The sequence below is a fragment of the Falco peregrinus genome, chromosome 2 (assembly GCF_023634155.1).
Source record: "Falco peregrinus isolate bFalPer1 chromosome 2, bFalPer1.pri, whole genome shotgun sequence".
Lineage (NCBI taxonomy): Eukaryota > Metazoa > Chordata > Aves > Falconiformes > Falconidae > Falco > Falco peregrinus.
Genome location: NC_073722.1, coordinates 102,017,256 through 102,037,008, shown reverse-complemented (window position 1 = coordinate 102,037,008; position 19,753 = coordinate 102,017,256). Strand labels below are relative to the sequence as shown.

Below are 19,753 nucleotides of genomic sequence, written 5' to 3'. Positions count from 1 at the left end.
GGGGGAAGGCTGCCCAGAGGTGTGCAATGATTAAAAGGAAATACTCTTGCTGCTGTGACCACCTTCTCTTCAGCTTAGCATGTATTGACGTGTATGAAAAGCAGGTTTTTAATCTCTGAGTCAGTTTAGTTTGACTCCCATGGTAGGATTTCAGGGTCATTTGTCACTTTACCCCATCACGACTGTTCGCTCATTCTAAAGAGAGATCTTCCCTTTGGAAGGTAGTTTTCTGTATTCGGCATGCTCCCTTTTGTAGAGAGCTTGGCTTGCTTTAGGGTAAGCAGTAGTTAAATCAAGAAATACAACCTTGTTTTTATCCAGTATACTTGCTTAACTAGAGAAGATTCATAAAGAACCGTGTTTCTGTGAAAATCTTTGTCTCCCAAGTCTCATTTTGGAGTCTGAAGAATGCCTGCTGTTGCCTGAGAAACACCCAGCACAATTAAATACGGAGTCGTTCTTGGGGAGTCAATGAGCTTGAAGCAACCCTGGGATGATGTCGTTTGTGCGTTCGGTCTTTCCTTGCTTATCTGGGCAGGATTTACTTGGTAAATGCTCATTGTAATTCTGCGAACACTGCTAATGTTGCATGTCTAATCTGTCATGAATGCGGAGAAGGGAGCGTGGTGGCTCATTTTCTTCCCTCACACACATTATTGTAGGGAAAGCCGGAGAGTTGGATTAATTTTTTTGAAGTATTGGAGATTGCGTGTTTGCTCTCTGCGAGTACTTCGTTAAGGTTTGTTTCTGGTGAGGATAAAGTGTGGCCTGAACACGCCGCCTGTACGTCGTTGGGAAGGATGTGCGCTCCCCGGGGAGCTGCAGCTGCCTGGGACATCCCTTCCACGTGGAGCTGCCCTGGCTCTGCTCCGTGCTGAGCTCCATGGGCTCAGGGTCTGGCGTGTCGGTGGAACGTGAACCTGTTGCTGGCCAGGGACAGAGCTGGTGAGGGTGACCTGAGAGCTCCCTGCGCTGTCGTCCCTCTCTGACACCCAGAAATGCGTCTAAGCAGATGCCCAGCCACAAACCCGGCCCGAGTTAAGCAATTACTCCTGGAACCCAGATCAGTGGTGGCAAGTTTTTGGTTTTAACCTGTCTATTCTGGCTGTGAAGTACAAAGACACCAGTCCATGGCAGTGCTCTGCTGGGGTGCTCCAGACAGATATGTATTTAGAAGTATCTGCAGAGAGAGCTAAAACATTTATTAAGACCATTTAACCAAGAGTCATTTCATATTCATGTCATTCCAAAGCAAATGGGAAGAAAATTCACAAGTGCCGTTTAAGAGCAAGGCTGGCTTCTGAGCACCAATTAATCTTAAAACAAAACAGGAGCGAGCAGTTTCACGTTAGATGGTAAAACCATTTTCTCTCCTCTGGAGGCTGGTTTTCATTACCCACGTACACATGGGTGGTGTCCCTGTGTGCCCAGCCTCAGCCGTGCTCTGCACGCTGCCCTCAGTGCTCTCGGAGCCCGGAGGAGGCTCTGGCGCTGCTGCCTCATGCCGACAGCCCTGTGGACCGCGGGTGGCACTGGCTGTGCGAGGCGGGGGGGATGTCGGCATCATCTGGCACTGCTCAGTGTGTGCCTGGCTCCAAACGCTGCGCTGTGTGCTCTGCTAACCATGCCTCTCTCTCTGCCCTTCGTGCTGCAGGTGCAAAGAGCTGAAATACGGCAAGGACCTACCCCAGATCTCCATCATCTTCATCTTCGTGAACGAAGCACTCTCTGTTATCCTGCGGTCAGTGCACAGCGCGGTTAATCACACGCCAGCTCACCTCCTGAAGGAGATTATCCTTGTGGATGACAACAGCGATGAAGGTTAGAGGTGCTGGGATCCCAGATCTCCAAAACACCCAGAGGGCGTTTCATTCCTTAAAACCTGGTGGAGCAGTCACACTGCTTTGGGAGCGGTGACGCTGCTGGGAGGTGTGGGGTGTGGGGCGTGCTGGCCGCCACACCAGCCTTCTCCTGTAGCGACAGTGGAACAGCATCAAACCAAAGTCAGAATCTGAGATAATTATTGATGGAAAGTGTAGCTGAAAGGTAGAAGGCTAAAAGAAACCAGAAATGATCTTACCTTTAAAATTCAGTCTGGTTTCAGTCCTTGTTTCTCATAACAGCACTTTGGTTGCGGAGGTGCACCCCGAAATACTTAATACAAAGTTGAGGGACAAGAGCCCAGCGAGCTACCCTGCACTGGCCCCTGGCAGGGGTGTGAAATGAGACTTTCTCTGCGCGTGCCTCAGTTTCCCTATCTGCAAAATACCGTCCAAGGCTTGCTAAATGGCTGGGCCCCTGCAGAGGCCCTCTGTCCTCTTACATTATGTTTTTGATATGAGAAGGATAAATAAAGAGGCAGAAGAGGAAACAAACACACTTAGTGTGCTCAGGTCAGGCCGTGACAGAATGCGGAAAGGGGCTCTCTGGCTTCCCACGTTACACATGTGTCGTTTGGTTCCACCTGCTCGGTCACTGCTGTGATCCCTTCCCTGCTGGTCTTGGTAGCACAAGGATGCAGGAGGTGGTTTCATGTGGAAGCATTTTCAGACCGAGATTCTTCCAAGATTTTTTCCCCCCCCCAATATACAGTTGGAGAATCCCATTAGGGTAGTTAAAATCTTAATGAAGAACAGCAAATAGTTAAGTTACTCTGATTACTGCCTTCTTGATTTGTACTGCAGGCTTTTAGTATTATTTAAAAAAAAGAACAGGCATGTGCTGTGGATGTTGCGATCGGAAGGGAAGAACAGGGAGGGTGTGGGACGTGGAGAGCTCATTTCCAGAGGGAGCCTGAGAGGTTGCTCGTCTGTCTGCAGTGAGATGAGATGGTATACAGCAAGCTATTCAAGCCTGTAAAAATAGGCACTGAAATACCACAGTAATGAGCACCATAGAAAGCTGATGAATTATAATTACCAGTAAAAGAAACAGGAGGGCAGCTCCTCAGCTGATGGAAATCACAGCAGCTCTAGTGCAAAACCTAGCATGATGTGCACCAGTGAAGCTGTGGGATTTGGAACTGGAATGGTTTGGCTAGCCAGGAGAAAGTGCAGGTGATCTGTCGCTGCAGTATTTAGCATTGCCCAGTGCTTAAGGGGTTCAAAATTTCAAAATGAGATGCTGCTTCTCAAAATCTTACTGTATCGATGGGTGGAGGGGAAGAACGCTCTTTAAGGGAGAGCCCACTGGTAATAATTACTGAGCTTCTCTACCCATTGCCATGCACAAAGAAACATGTTTCTGAACAGCTCCCACCCATCATTCAGTATGCAGCACTGAGGCTAATACTGAGTCAAGGACTCTGGAGACACTACTGAAAAGCACAAGACAATGAAACAAATCCTTTCAAAAAGCATCACCCTCCCAGTAAGCCGAGCCTGCAGCTGGCGGTGAGGATGCAGAATGAAATCTCTTTATCCGCTGCTGAGATTGCAAGGCACCAGCTTCTCTGGCAGTCTGCTGCGAGGGCTGGGCTGGTGCTGGTGGGGTCTGGTGGTGGGGCTGGATGATGGCAGGGTGTTGACAGGGCAGGGAGATAGGTGGCCGAAGCTTGCAGCGTGTTCAAACACATCCCTGAGCCTGCTTTTGCAGGCTGACCAAGCTGCCTTGGTTGTGTTGGAGTGTCCTGTGGCACCCGCCTAGCCAGGGATGCAGATGCAGGGAGCTGACCCACACCGAGGGACAAATTCATGCGTCACATGCAGGAGGTGGGAAAATCCCAGCCTCCTGTTGCACCTAGGTGACGTGTGCTCTGGATCCCAACAGAGGATGCATTGGTTGCATCAGGATTGCGAGTGCCCAGGGTCCCTAGTGATGGGCCGGGACTGGGTTGTACAACACCTGAACACCGAGGTGGTTCTGTCCTCAGAAACCTTGTAATGGAAGTGTACAAGGAGGGTGGGTGTCGGGAATGAGGTGATGCTACTAGCTGGTAGGGTTAGTTAGAAATGTCAGTACTGTGCTGTTGAATCTTTGTAGGCATCGTGACAAACGATCTTTTTAAGGAGGGGTTTGAAGGACGATAATGAGGTAACTTGGCAGGTGTTTATGGAGAGCTCCTCCCAAGCGTGTAATAATCTAGTTTTCTCATGTAAAAGAATGATACAAACCAGAATGTCTCTCTGGGACCCATACATTTGCTTTCTGCATCAACAAGGAGCTTCACTGACAGCAAAGAATTATTAATGGTAATAACGTTGTCATATAGTACCCACTAATGGTAGGAAGTAATTGTGAGCAGCAATAGCAGCATCATATTGTTGATGCTTTAGATATTAGAGTCATTGTAATACGTACATTTGGCTTCTACAGGAAAATAATTACGGGAAAATAGTTTCTCGTGAGTTCTAAGATTTAGAGATGAATCCTGGAGGATCAAGCATATGTGTTGAGCAGAGGATGGGGTTGCATGGATGCAGCTTTCGCGGTTGTGACTGAGCAAGGGAAGGAATGACTTTAGCCTCTTTATGAGCAGCCTTGAGTGTTGGAAAGACGATTTCTGTGGGTGTATGGCTCGTTGCTGTAGCCCGGGCAGAGCCTTTGGAGGCTGGGTTTTGTACCCCTGAAAGGATGGTGACCTTCAGAGAGCAGCAGCTGGCAGCTGGCGGGGTGTGTACCCCACGGGGTTGTTGTTCAACACTTATGTCAGGGCTTCACACCGTGGGGTTTCTGCGTAGGTTTTGTCAGGGAGCACTTTGCACAGATGTGAAGAGGAACTACAGCTCCTAAGGGTGATGGAATAACAAAGCGTGTTCCCAAAGCAAACATTAAAAGACCTTTGGGATTTCCAAGTCAACATAAAGTCTTAAAATTAGTCCCAGGGACAGAGGTAAGAGCTGCGCACCCTGCGCACCCCAGCTGTTACTTGCCCTTCAGGTGGGCCACTAACTAGTTACACAGACACGATCAAAACCTTGCGGTGTTTTGTGGTTTTCAGACTGGAACGAACTGCTTCTGAAGACTCAGTAGACGTTTGCTCTTAGCTTTGTTGTAACGTGGTATGTACAACACCACTGCACAACAGAGGAGTATACAACGAGAGATTAAAAGTTAATAAACACAGTCATTCTGATTCTTTATATCTGAGCTGTAAATAGATAAAAGATACCAATGTATTGTAATGGGGAGGAAAAAAATTCCCTCCTTGAAGGAAGAAGCTTGGGGAGTTGTAGTTTGAACCCCCTTCTCCCTTGAGCTGCACATTATACTTCATAAAGACTTTTTGAGGCTGCTTTTGTTTGTGTTTGTTGCAGGGGTGTAATTACAAAGCCGGTGCACAGGTTGTGTTTCTGAGTGATAACATATTTCCTAGGTTGTTGAAGGGATGCAGCAATGTGCCCCTGAGATGTTATGTTATCTTGCAGCTGCACACTTTGTCTGAGTCTGTTGCTTAATCATCACCTTCTTCTTTTTGTTGTTGTTGCTGTCTGCCTTTTAGTATTTTTAATCTGGGATAATATCTCTTTGAAAAGCAAACCTCTTCGTATAAAAGAAAACCTTTGGATAAAAGACTTCTTAAAGGAGCTGGCTACACTCAGGGAGACACGCTATGGGTTGTAATTTACCTCGGTGTAACATATTAGCTGTGACTTGATATATCGCTTTCTTGGTTTGCAGCTCATTTCAACAGCAACAACAGCAGCTTGTGCGCGCGCTCTCTCCCGGGAGCTGGCTCACTTGGGTTTTGTTTGTGTTTCGAGGAAGGTTTTAACAGAATTGCAAGAAGCCGAGTCATATCTCAGGTTTTGCTTGGTGCTGCTCCAACCCAAGTACCTCCTTATTCCAGCTGCTCCGACTGAAGATGGGTCGCTTGGCGCAGCCGCCCTGGTGCTGCCCCAGTGTGCTCAGGTCCGAGGCTTGCAGGCCCTGCCGGGGCGAGGAGGGCAGCAGACCTGCTCCCCTCGTCTCTGTTTAGCTTTTGCTAAACCAAACGAACCAGAGCCTTGGAGGCAAGTGCACCGAGTGGGGACCAGCTTTGCCTGTAGCCCTGTATGAGAATGGATTCATGCACCTGCTCCCCATGCCACCGTTTCCTCTTCAGTGTTTGCAGGCAAAGAGCTTCAGAGACTCACCCAGCTCTGAGTCTCGCTGCAAAAATTCTCATTTTCATTTGTTGCCTGTTGAAGGAGTTTCTTTTATGAGTTCGTGCTGCAGCAGTCCAACCCACGATGGCTTTGGTGTTTCAGGCAGGCGAGGGTGTGGGCAAGGGGGGGCTGGTGTCTCCCATGGCACTGGCGCCCTCCCAGCCCTGACTCCTGCGTCCCCCAGCCTTCAGTGTTTCTGATAACAGCCTCGGGCTCTGTAGACTTTTCCCACCCATCTCAGCCTGGCAAACACAACTATGTTTTCCTTAGGGGTGTAGAGGAGCGGCAGTCTGCTCCCAAGGACCACCTGGGCATCATCATTCAAGAAATTCTCTACTGTTGGTTGTTCCTTGGGCTCCTCTGGTGCCCTTGGTCTTTGTTCCTTCCTTTGTGCAGCAACGGGCAGTTCCCACCGTTAGTTCTGGGGACTTCAGCGGGATTTGGGGAGATCTGGGCAGGGTTTGCAGTGTGGAGCACTGAGCAGTGGATGTTCCCGTGGCTGCGTCTGGGCTGATGTCAGTGCGTGGTTACTTCCAGTGGCATCAGGTGGTTCAATTTCTCTGGCAGGCCTATTTCCCAGACAGCTCATGTAGGTGACAAAATACTTTGTGATAGATAATGTAAGTCACTGCAGCTGTCAGATTAGTTTTTTAATAGAGCAACAGGTCTATTGGATTCTAGTTCCTTGGACTTGCCCTTCCGTGAAGATTGATACGGACAGATGGAGAACAAAAGGCAGGATTGAAATTGAACCTGCTGGCATTTTCAGTAGGGTTTCTCTCTGCAAACCTTCCTTGGAAGTAGCTGATGCAACAGCAGAGACCAAATGTTCACGAGGACTCCCATGTACAAATACGGATTGCATCCTTAATAAACATGACTTAGGAATTACATGGGTGTGCTCTGAAGGGTGGTGCAGTGGGCTTGCTCAGAGGCTGCGTGAGTGTGGTGGCCGCAGGGTACAGAAGAGAAAGGAGTCTCTAGATTCCGTTGCAGTGCTTAGTTTGGATCAAGCTGTGGGTTGTGTAGGTCCACCCACTCGGATCCCTCATGGGTGCGTGGCCTAAATAAGTGATCCTTGGATTAAGAAGGGTGAAGGTGAGCTGGGGAGCCACTGCTCTGCTCCCACCTCAGCTCCTGACTTCCTTTGTCATTACTTTGCATCCAGAATTATTATGCATATGATTGTCACGCCAAAATTGTCATTGGCTTAGTATCTAGTACATATCCTCATTTTCAGCAGTGAGCTGAAGGGGTGAAAGCACCGTTAGGACCCTGTGGAAGGCACAGATGAGAGAATGGCAGCAAGTTATCTGGACTGTGAGATGCTTACTCCCCTGCTTTAGTTTGCATGAAGCCCTTGAAACAGCAGATCCAAAGGCCAGGTTGCCAGTTCATGTGGAAGCTGACTCCCTTCAGCGAAGGGTATCTGCTGTTGTCCGTTAGTGCAAGTCTTTTAATTCCTGGCATACTCCTTCAGACCTCCCAACCTTCCTATTACAGCCCTGGTGCGTGCTGCAAAGGTACAACAGTCGGGAGTGAAATATTTCTTAAGTTCATATGACAGACGAAAAGCTTTACTGCTACTGACCTTAATGCAGCAGCTCTCCGCACCTTCGGCCTGAAGCCACGTGTTTTTGGATAACGCACGTCAGAGCTGCCGTGAGTTGTTTTCCTGTTATGCTGATGGCACTCAATGAGCGGGTGCTGAGTGAAGGAGAACGTGGGGTGAAATCAGGAGTGACTTCAAATGACTTGGATTAAGATTAGATTTGCATGTGAGTTATGATTTCCAGCCTGCCAGACCTCATGTGGAAGGAGCTGAGCACACCTGGTCCCATGGGATCAGTGTCTTTGGGGCCGGGGAGCTCTGACGGTGCGGCTCTGCCCATGCGGGGCTTCCACTGATGCTTTTTGCCGCAGCCAGGTCAGCCCTACTCGGTGGCGAGGGGAGGCTTGAGCCAAGGCTTGCTGGATACGTGAGTGGGAGTTCTGCGGAGCATTCCTGGAGACTGGCATTTCGCTTCTGTTACCCAGTACCAGATTTTTCACACCTGCACTTCTGGAGGTGCTGAGAAATGAAATACAGAGCCCACCCCGTCCCTGTGCCTGCTGGCTGCACACCCAGTAGAGTGCCAAGTGTGTATCTCATAATACCAAAATGGTGCTTGGCAGCCACTGTGCACCATACCCCGCTCCTGCGGAGCTGCAGACCAGGGCGAGAGGCTGGCACAGGCCAGCACAGATGTGCGGCTGCCCTCTCTGCCCCCTGCGCTTGCGCAGGCACCTTACACAAGCGGGTTCTCACCCCAAAGGCACATGCTGTGGGCTGAGCCAGATGGGAAGGGAGGGCAGGGAGCAACGCCTGGAAATCTGTGCAAGGTTGTAAAGGAAGCCTTTGGTGAAGAGAGGGCCTGGAGCTACTTTTCCCATGTCTGGTTAATGCTTTCGTCTCTCTTGAGCGTTTCTCCACTTGGGTAGCAGCCCGTTTGGGACGCTTGTAGCGTGCGTTGTGGGCAGGAGAAGGGGCACTCTGGTCTCTGCTAATGAATGGGGTGATGGGTCAGGATGATGCTAATCATAAACATCTTCTTGACCAGCCCTCCATGGTCACCTCGCACCGTTTCGCAGGTGCACAGGTGTGCTGTACTGGCCTTCATGCTCCCAGCACCGGTGGGCGTCCAGCATCCTTTCAGAAAGGAGGAGGATGTGGCTGTGGCTCCCCAGGGAGTTTCTGACCAGCTGCTGGTGACACAGCGTGCTGGGCGTAGGAGTCTCTCAGGCTTCACTCTTCGCTGCCTTTGAGACATGACGTTAACAATTCTTCCCTGTTCCACTAGAGCTATACTCTCTTTCAAGCCACTCAGACAATTCCCATGGAGATTTTTCCTGTTTTCCTTCAACTGAGATGAAAACTCGAATTTGAAAGTTGTTTTAATTGTTCAGTCTAGGCTGTAATGCAGTGGTCTGCAACATTAATGACTTACCTTCTGACAAACCCACGTGAGATGCCAGCACTATGCTTTTGGGTTTTCATCTGTCAAGAAATCTGTGTCTCTGTCTCCTTAAAACCGTTTGGGAGAGTTGTTATCTCAATAAAATACTGTTTTTTTCACTGAGTGGCTCAGCATGAAATGGAAGTTGCTGAGTGATGTATGTATGTGATGCAGATGCTTTGAATTGAGGAAGGGGCTCATTTGCTTTATTCTTTTTATTCCCAGTTCAGCATAAAAGTGAAATTAGACTTTTGGGAAATTGATGTGTGAGGGGAACCATCCCAAAAAGGCAGCCTGAAGAAAGCACATTTTATGTGCTTGGAAGAGGGCACGGAAGGGAAGGGAACAGATAATCCCTTTTCCTTTGATGATTTCTTGGGCTGAGCCCAGCAGATGGGACTTGCTGTTTGCTCTTTTGCTCTCCATGGCCACGTTTCCTTCGTGTAGGAGCCCATGTGTGCTCATAGCTCATACGTCTCAAGTATTTTACCATGTGGATTATATTAATGGTAGCTCCCCCCCCGCCCCCTGCCTTGAGAGTGAGCATGTGTAAAGGGTAGTAGACTATAATTTGGGGTCACAGACCATATCTTAATTTTCTGCTGTCCTGGAGCCTCCTACAGATAAGAGACATTCTTGGGAACTGCTTTCACGGTGTTAAGAGTCCGTGTTGGTACACAGTGGTATTGCTTAGCTTTTACAGAGTACTTCTCATCAGTAGATTTCGTGCATTTAGCTGATACACTAGCAAGTAAAAGGATCAAGGTTTCTGGCAGAACACTAGCACTTTTCCAAATTGTTGAAAAAAAACATACTAGTACTTACCCCTTATTGTAACCTTTCATATGCTTCCATGTTCAAAGTCCTTTGTGTCTTTTATACTCAACACTTGTAGCAATAAAAAAGTTTAATGCTGGTAATGACTGCAGGCTGACAGATCCATTACCTTCACAGCCATAGAACGTATATGGGCTCAGACAACATAATTAAATGATCAAGTTTCCAACGAACAGGAGCTAGGCAGTATGAGGATCTCCTGAACAAAGCCAAAATCTCTTTCATCCTACCATAAAAGCGGGGGGAATTTCGACTTTTCTGGTGGCAGGCTTGGAAAACATACGGCAGATGCCAAGAACTCTGGTAGCTGAGTAAAAAGGATAGTGAAGCTCATACACAGTTTTGATGTAATTTAAGTTACTTCAGATGGGTTTTGCAGCATTTCTAGCAATCCGTTCAGCTAAAATCTCCATCAGGAATTCAGAGCACTAGTGTCTGGCATCCATGGATGACTTCTTTCTATTCTTGTGTTTCAGTGGGGTGATACCTAGATATTGCAAGGTGATCTAGCTGGCCTCTTGCTGCCCTTTGCCTCTAAAGGGCTCCTTAGTTATCCAACAGCAATGCTCTTGGCAGCCTTGAATTTCTTTTGTAAGGGTTGTGGTCGGTCCAGCATCGGTGTGGTCGTTTGCAAGTCATCAGTGATGAACTCTAAATTATTATATCCCTCCCAGTGGTGTTGAGAGCTGTGTGGCTCTAGTAAGTTATGCTCATATACATCAATAAAGTGGGTTTATTTCAGGTGAAAACTGTTGCACCATTTCAATGGGTTCTCTGGCGCTTCTTCTCTAGAGGAACTGAAGGCACCGCTAGAAGAATACGTCAATAAACGGTACCCAGGCCTTGTGAAGGTGGTGCGCAACCAGAAGAGGGAAGGCCTTATCCGAGCTCGTATTGAAGGCTGGAAAGCTGCCACTGGCCAGATCACTGGGTTCTTTGATGCTCACGTGGAATTCACTGCTGGCTGGTAGGTGCTCAACCTTAAGGTCTCTGTTAGAGCTTGTGGGGTGCGTTAAACAAGGGACAGTCCATCATTTTGTAAGGATGTGCCTGCAGATAAGTCCGCTCATTTATTAATCCTGTTTTCTGTAATGAATGGCCACTGATGAGATGCGATGGGAATGTACAAGGAAAACCTTTCCTTGCCCTTGTTTTCTGTAACCCTTTTCTCTTCCCTCCTTTTATGTGTGCACACTCCCCTGCCCTCTGTTTATATTTTTCAGGTTGATTTCCCATTTTCCTTAGCCTTAAATAATTTCTGTAAGTTTAAAAAAAAAGCCCAAGCAACAATGGATTGAAAGAGGAAATATTTCTTGCTTCCTTGCCTTTTGCAGCTGGACCCCGCTGGGGAAGGCTTGGATGGTTTAGATTGATTTGTTTCTTCTGCAGCTGGGAAATGAGTTCAGAGGTGCAGAAGCAGTGAAAGGTGTTTCGCAAGGATTTTTTCAGAGGTTCAAAACATTTGAGTTCCAGTGGCTTAAGTTTGAGTCTAGAACATGAGAGGAGCTTGACAGTGATCTGATTTTTTTTTTTTGCTTTTCTCTAACCGAGTTTAAAAAGTAAATGATCCATGTTCAGAAAAGTGGAGGTAGAAGATGCTAACTTGTGTCTAATTTGAACAGAGAGTAACATCCACCAGAAAAATGCTTTAGCAGCTTCAAACAAGTTCTGCGCAGTTATGAATTCTTTGTAACAGCAATGCAGCTGAAGGGTGTCTTTAAGAGTTGTTTCTTATGTTGATATCTGTATTCCCAGCTAAATGTTCCTCTCTTCAGGTCATGAAGTCCTCACACCTGATTTTATTGAAACACAGAGAAAGCTCCCATTTCCAGACCTCTTGAAACATCTTTTCTAGGGATAGAGAGTGAGCTTTTCTGCTGCGTGGGCTTGACTGGCACTGGTGTTCTGCACCAGCCGCTGTCACTGGAGGCACCCAGAGCGCAAGTTACTCCTCATGCTGGCAGCCTGAGCCCAGGGCAGTCGGTGGCTCTTGGGCTGCAGAGGTGAGGGTGAGCACCCCCCCAGCTCTGAACACATTCAAATGTCCCAGGGGTGAATTTTGTAGCTATAGTCCTCAAACTGTGTCCCAAGGGAAAAAAAGACCCTTCTGATAGTCCTGCTTTCAATACTTTACCCTGTTCTGCCTAGGGTCGCAGGTTGTTTTATTTTGTTTTGTTTTGTTTTTTAAATTATTTGGGGGAAGACTGGACTAGTTAAAGCATGGTTTAAGCAAAATGCATCTTTCATGGCCTTGCTGTGCAAAAGGGAAGTTTTTGAGCCAGGCTTCCCAGCCTGTGGATGGTTTTCATGCAGGATGCCCACCCGTGCGTGACAGCAGAGGAATCCGTGTGCAGTTCCCCTGCAGATGCACATCACGCCTGTGCACGGGGTAACGAGCCAGGTGGAACAGGAGTATGTGAGAGCAGCTGTGTTGCGTCAAACCGAGAGCCTGTCTAGCCTGATGTTGTGACACTAACCATAGCCAGAAGCACGGGAAAGCATAAACAGGCAGGGTTAGGATGTACAATATTCCTTCAGAGCATGCTAGCGAAGTCAAACAATTTGCAGATGTGAGGCAGACATAGTGTCTATATATTTAGATACCCTCACTGCATTTCTCTTGAGTTTTTTCCTATTGAGCCCATGTAAACCTCGGGTATTCACAGCACCGCTGGGCAAAGGTGCTCCACAGCTTAACTACCCGCTGTGGAAAGAGCTGACTCCTTGTTGTCCATCCTGAGGCTGTTTCTTTGGATGGTCTGTAGCTCTTGGATGGAAAGTCTCCAGGTGGTCATTGAGCACCTTCTCTGAGCTGCTTGTGCCTGTGCAGCTGGCCCATGCTGCAAAACTGAAAATTAAATAGTTCAGAATATGGAATTATTATTCAATAACGCCTTTTTAAACCAGCACACCAGAGAAAACATGGCATAGTAGGTCTGCAGGCAAAGATATAAGATCCACTTTCAGAGGCTTTAATTAATTTCCACAGCTTAATGCCTCTAGTTTGTGAAGATAGTCCTTTCCTTGTGCTGAAAGCTTCAGCTGGTCCATGAATTTGCATGGCCAGCTGAGCAGGAGAGCGCTAAACCTGCCCAGACCTCCAGGGCTGCAGCTCCTGAGCTCCACGTGTGGCAGCTGCCCCCTGTGCTCCTGTGGCAGCTCCACGCCAGGGACGTGTCCAGGTGGAGCATCTCCCTTGTAGCTGACAAGGCTGGGCAAGCCTTTCAGAAATAACCTTTTAAACTTGGTAGCATGACTGCTTTGCCTCTGTGCCATTTGCACACGGATAAAAGCCCAGATGAGTGGAAGGGCGAGGCAGAGGCTGGCGTGTTGCAGGAGAGAGGGATCGGTTATTCCCTTCCATTGACTGAATGGTGTCAGGAATGGCTCTTTTCTTATCCTCATTTAAGTGCACAAGCTGTACGAAAGCTACGGTGTTCATCTACAAATTACGGGAGAAATTAACTGTGTCTTCCTGTGCTTTGCTTCTCTTTACCACTCAGGGCTGAGCCGGTGCTTTCACGAATTCAGGAAAATCGGAGAAGGGTCATTCTTCCCTCCATAGACAACATCAAGCAGGACAACTTCGAGGTGCAGCGGTACGAGAACTCTGCCCATGGGTACAGCTGGGAGCTGTGGTGCATGTACATCAGCCCCCCCAAGGACTGGTGGGATGCCGGAGACCCCTCACTGCCCATCAGGTACATCATGGAGCCTGGGGGCTGCGCGCTCTGCGGCGGTGGGGTGCAGCAAGGCAAAATGCAGGAGGATAAATGAGATGCCAGCCTGGGGGGTTGGATGTAGTGTCATAACGTGAGCCGGCTCAGAGAGGCTGGAACACATGCCAGGAAGGGTCTTGAGAGGATGAAGGGATTTGGAAAGGGGTATTATTTGGTAACAATGTGCAAAACCTCTGGGGGAGTATAGGAACTGTGTAGATTTGTACAGTCTTACGTTTAACTGCATATGACAAAGTCACTTCACCTTAATTACAGCATTAATTTTTGCAAGTCATAAGGAATAAGGTGATTGATTATTCCTGTGTCATGAACTGAGCCTGAGTTCACAAAATACAGTACTGTTTTGTTTTTTTTTTTTTTTCTTGAATAAAAAGTATGTTTCCTCTCAGGCCAAACTTTGTAAAAATGTATCTCAGGTTGTCCAGCCCCTCCAGACTTCAGGTGTGGGACAAGCCCATTTGGACGAAATGTAAGGAGGAGAGGGAATAGCTGGGTGTGGGTGGGAGACGGGGGCTGCTCGGTATGCAGAGGGCAATGACCTCCCCTTAAGAGCCCCTAAGTACCAGAAGTGACACTTAATATGGAGAAGGCTTGTCCTCGGGCATATAAAGATGCATAGAATCGTTGTGGTTGGAAAAAGCCTTTAAGATCATCAAATCTGACCATTAAACCAAGACAGTTTTTACCTAGTGGAGAGTACGACTGTCCAAGCCATGAGCAGCCGGTTTCTCCAGGAGACGCTGTGGGAAACGGTGCCAGAGGCTTTACTAAGGTCCAGGTAGACACCATCCATGGCCTTTCCCTCATCACTGAGTGGGTCATCTTGTAGAATGAGGGGAGGTTCATCAAGCAGGACCTACTTGTCATAAGCGCGTGCTGGCTGGGCCTGATGCCCCAGGTGTCTGGCACATGCTGCATGATGGCATTCGGGATGGTCTGCTCCATGGCCTTCCCTGGCACCGAGGTCAGACTGACAGGCCTGTAGCTCCCCGGATCCTCCTTCCAGCCCTTCCTGTAGGTGGGCATCACATTTCCTAATTTCCAGTCCACTGGGACCTCCCCGCTTATCCAGGACTGCTGGTAAATGATGGAAAATGACTTCGTGAACACTTCCCCCAGCTCCCTCAGTGCCCTTGTGTGGATCCCACCCAGCCCCAGAGACCTGCACGTGTCTTAAGTGGAGCAGCAGGTCACTGACCATTTTCTCCTGGACTACGGGGACTTCATTCTGCTCCTTGTCTCTGTCTTCTAGCTCAGGAGGCTGAGTACCCTGGGGCTAACTGGTCTTGCTACTGAAGACTGAGACAAAGAAGACATTAAGGACCTCAGCCTTTTTGTCACCCTTTGTTCCCCCTTGCATCCGATAAAGGATGCAGGTTATCCTTGCCCTCCTTTTGTTTCTGGGTTTTTTCGCTTGTATTTGTAAAAACATTTTTTGTTATCTTTTAGAGCAGTGTATATGTGCAGATTTGTGCCTGATCTGAATCCTGACCCAAAATATCTGTGCTTTGGTCAATGATATAATCCCTGGAAGCTGAAATGGGATCTATTCCCATTTACACAGAGACCTATTTTATTCCTTTGGGCTCCCTTGTTCCAGACAGCATATTCAGCTGTCAGTGGAGGAACTGACAGTTTATTCTGGAAAGGAATCAAGTCTATGAGCAATAAACAGTTATTTTAACCAAATGCAAGCTGCTGGCCTTGTTCAAGGAGGGGCTGAAGGACTGGGGTATACAGGAGGTGAGCGGAGGCGTTGGGAAGCCCTCAGCAGCGCGCTGCTGGCAGTGCCCAAGGCAGCCCCACTGCGCTGCCCACGGTGGTGCCTCTGCAGGGGGATGGAAGTGGAGCATCTGTTGGGAGATAAGCCTTTCTTGGCCAGTGGGTGTAAAAGTCAAGAAAGACTTGCGAGGAAGAGCAGCCTCTTTTGTTAAACTGCTTTAGCTGGGAGAAACCAGGCAAGCTTTGACGTGCGGGATGTCTCCTGCGGCTGTGACAGCAGCCTGGGAGCTTGCTGTGGCTCAAAACCTGTCAGGCAAGGGGCACCAAGGAGGCTGGACCCACCCAAACCTCCTGTTCTGCTGTCTTCCAAGAACGAGGTTTGAATTTCAGTCTCCGTGGGCTGAGGGGAGCGGTTCCGGGGGGCGAGCTGCGGCAGGGGCAGGTGGGGAGGGACTGGCTGCCTTGTGGCCCTTGGTGCCTGGTGGCAGGTGAGAGGAGCAGGGGGGAGAGGTGATGGACTGAGGAGGGCGAGAGCTATGGGGAGCCGAAGGGGTGAGTGACTGTGAAGAGGCAGGGTGGGCAGGTCAGTGCCTAGTGCTAGGAGGATGTCATATTTTTAAGATGATTTAGGCCAGGAGTGTACATGGGGTCACAGGGATGCTGGATGCTTACGCACAACTCCAGATCTACCGACATGCTTTTTTTCTTGTTTCAGTGCTGAGAGCCAGCAGGTACTGCGAGCGAGCGGTGCCTGGAGGTTTTATGTGCTTCTAATACCCTGCTGTAGGAATGATGGGTTTGCTGTGGGACTTGTCTTGCGTTGGGCAGAATTTCGTATTGAGTTGTTCTGGTGCTTGTTTTACCTTTAAAAAAAAATCCGTGCATGGTGCTAAAATGTGGATATTGAGCCTCGTATTTCTGCTTTTAAGCAGAGTTCAAACAGTTACTGCTTAGGAGGAGCTGGAAGGTGTGAGAGGTGTTGCTCTGGGGTTCCTGTAATCTTTCTGCACCAGTTGCATCCATTTTCATCTCTGATGAGACAGCCTAGGAGCAGCTGATGTGTGGGGAGCCCCATGGCACCCACAGCCTGGCAATGCCAGGGGTCTGCCTGCTGGGCTCTCCAGTGCTGCTGAGATGAGCCACTAATGAATGAGAGGAGGCTCGTGGAGACACCTGACTGGCAGCAGCAAGGATGTGTGACCTGATCGTCCACTCTGACTTTGTTAAAGGCGTCTGTAATGTGGGCACGGGTGCTGGAGGCCATGGTGCAGGGGACTCGGGGCTTCAGGGGAGCCAGGAGGGGGAGGGGCACTGCCTCCAAAGCGAGCTCTGGGAAAGGGCTTCTTAACAGACCCAGCAGCCTCCCAGTGATGCTAAATAATTGAACAACATACTAAAATAACATTGTTAACATGCACTGGGGGAAGGATTATGAGAAAGATAAATGGGCAGTGTCCACAACAAAAAGCTAATGAAAAATACTGTCTCATTGCATTATGTTCTGTAACCACATACAGACCAGAAATAAATGACTACAGTTATTTTTTTTGTCGTATAGTGCTATGAAAACTGTACACTTTATAGCAATATTTGTGTGGAAGGGATACTAGTGCAGTGCTCCATGTAATTAGGCATGGGATTAGAGGAAATTCTGAAATTATAGTATACAGAGGTACATTAGTTTTTTAGAAGCTTTTTAGGATAGAAGAGTGGGAGCAAAGTAAAGCAGTTCATTCCTTTTTTTTTTTTTTTTTTTTGTTTTACTCTCTTTTTTTACTTTTGGTGCGTAGGGACCATGGCAGCCCCAAGAGAAGTTCCCCAGCCCACGAGAGCCGCTCCAGCGTGCTTGTAAGCCCTGGTGTGGCAGCCTCTACCCAATACTCCGCCGTGGAGACTGGAGACAGACAGCTGTGTGAATGTGTTTGGAGACAATTTTCTCTCATGGATAATTCACAAGATATAATTATCCAGACAAAAAGAGCTGATGGCATGAAACCCATCTAAAATATGGCCCAGTCTCAAACTGGCTCCAGGCTCGTGCTTTATCCAATAACTTCCCTTGCAAGAAATAGTCTCTCTCGGTGCCTAGGAGGGATGCTGACGCAATACCTAGGCTCTGTAATACATCTTCTTTTGTATTTATTTTTTTCATTAACACTTAAAATCCTGATACACAAAGGTACCCTCACTCTTAGCACTCAGTTGTGCATGCATTTCCCAGCGAGGCTTCCCTTGCCAGGCTTACAGACCTCTTCTGCCCAGAAGATAAAATTGTGATTACAGCATAGTGTATCATGTCTAAATGAGTTCTCACAGAAGGCAAGACAGTAAGTGACATATGAAATGGCCATCCCATAGATCCTGATCTTCATCAGCACAAGCTCTCGCAGAGCTGTTTTGATTTCCTAGTTCAAATGGTGCTAACGTGTGTGTATAAATGAATACGTGCTTGCAGCATTACGTATCTGGGCATACTTTGCTCCAGGAGATATAGCCAGGATATAACCAGTCCTTTGTTATTAATGATGTACCTTGCTCAGGGTTTACTGAGAGTCTGGAAGACCTGTGTGTCAACAAAAAAAGGAAGAAAGATGATGCTTTCCATGTCCTGTGAGAGGTCCAAAAAAGCTGTTTGGAAATGCTGTGAATTGCGGATCGATGACCTGATCTGGTCTTGGGGTGTCCCAGGGTGGGGTCTGCCTTCTAATGATCTCTGGGAATGATTCATTTCCCACCTGGCAGAGCGTGAGGTTTTGGGGGGCTTACTGGGGCCTGTCCAGTGGTGCAGCACTGGTGGGCGGCAGACCTCAATGCCAGCAGTTTCTTCTGCCTGACTTATTTAGTTCATGCTGCATCAGGTTTTGTCAAAAAGCAGCTTTGGAGAAATTGCTGATATCTGGAGGATTTACGGCTAGATGTGCTGATTGCGCTTCGGCTGCAAGACCCATGATTTATAATTACATATGTGAGATATTGATGGCTCCAGGGGTCTGATTCTGGAAAACAATTAAATGCACTCTTGCATCTGTGTCTCTTCAAGAAGCCAAGCAAGCAAATGGTGCATATTAAGCAGCCGTGAGGATTAGGAGCACTTACCTGAGTGTGGAAATTGGGGTCGTCGCGCTTTTCTACTGGCAGTAGTTCATGTATCCCACCAGAGAGAAAAGCAACTCGAATCTTTGCTGCTTGTCGATGGTTTGTGAGTCCATTGACAGTGCTGTGACCCCACAGTTCCCAACTGATAGATTATTTACAATATAATGCGTTTCCTGACTTTCTCTTTGCATTTTCCACACTTGGCCGGGCAGATCAGTTGAGTCCAAGAGGTAAAAGCGCTGCTGAATGGCTCCATTAATTAGCAGCAACCCCCTGTAATGTGTTGGGGCTGAAGGAGAAGCCCTCGGGTGACTTCAGAGGTGACAAAAGCGGCTCTTCCCAGGCACACAGTGCGTGAGGCACCAGCTGGGAGGCAGCTCAGGGGTTAAATTGGGCTTTGGATGGGGCTTTGCTGCAGCTGTTTTATGTGGCACTTAATCTTTACTGATGTTGGAAGACAAAAGCTCATTTAATTAGTATTAAGTTCACCGCGAGGAGGAAATCGGTTCTGAGAGTTATGGATTGTAAAAGAATAGAAAGGCTGTTAGGTTTGGGTTTTTTAAAGATTAAAATAATTTGAATTAACCCACCCAATTACCTGTTATCTCAGCCTCACAAATGCTAATGAATTTGCTCTTGCAACGTACTTATGAAAGAGCGAACTCTCATCTCGGTTGTGTAAATGATGCGGAGGTCGAGATGGAAAAAAATCGGAGGGGTTTTGGGTTATTGAATGCGTCATGTGGGTGGGGGGAAGGTGCCTAATTGTACTGCTGAACAAAATGCTGGCGGTGTTTAATATAAACTGTTCCCTCAGTCATAGACTGCAAATGGAGTTGAGGTCATCTCCCACTCTGGTTGCTGTGCATTTCATTTTCAGTAAGACTGGAGGTATTTGTGGTGATTATTATTGTTACCTATGTTTATATGTATTTCTATTTCTCAATATATATTTAATTCCAGAAACCACTAGCTATTGTTTTTCCTGAGTGCTTCCAGCAGCCATCCATCCCGTGATGACTTTCAAAAGCACAAAAAACTTGGGTGTTTTCTTTATTTTAATCAAATAAATGGTGTGTTCTTTCCTGTTTTAGTATAACCACTGAAATTTCTTCCAGGAAACCGTTCTACACTCTGAAACGTTTCTCCACACAGGATATGCACAAACCCTGAAAGAGCCACAGGAGTAACAGAGCTCTTGGGAATAACCTCTGCAGCGACGTGAAATGATGCAAGTGCATCTTCACGTCCAGAACAACGTGTTCCCTTAGCACGT

The 19,753-nt window shown here is 47.8% G+C and overlaps 1 protein-coding gene across 1 annotated transcript in view; it reads left to right on the top strand.

Moving 5' to 3' along the window:
• The window catches only part of GALNT17 (polypeptide N-acetylgalactosaminyltransferase 17), a 213,574-nt gene that overhangs the window by 74,581 nt on the left and 119,240 nt on the right, over positions 1–19,753 (top strand). Inside the window, exons 3-5 of the mRNA XM_005236543.4 lie at positions 1,655–1,821; positions 10,712–10,886; positions 13,423–13,620. Of these exons, the coding sequence (XP_005236600.1) occupies positions 1,655–1,821; positions 10,712–10,886; positions 13,423–13,620 (540 nt within the window). The remainder of the gene's footprint in view (positions 1–1,654; positions 1,822–10,711; positions 10,887–13,422; positions 13,621–19,753) is intronic.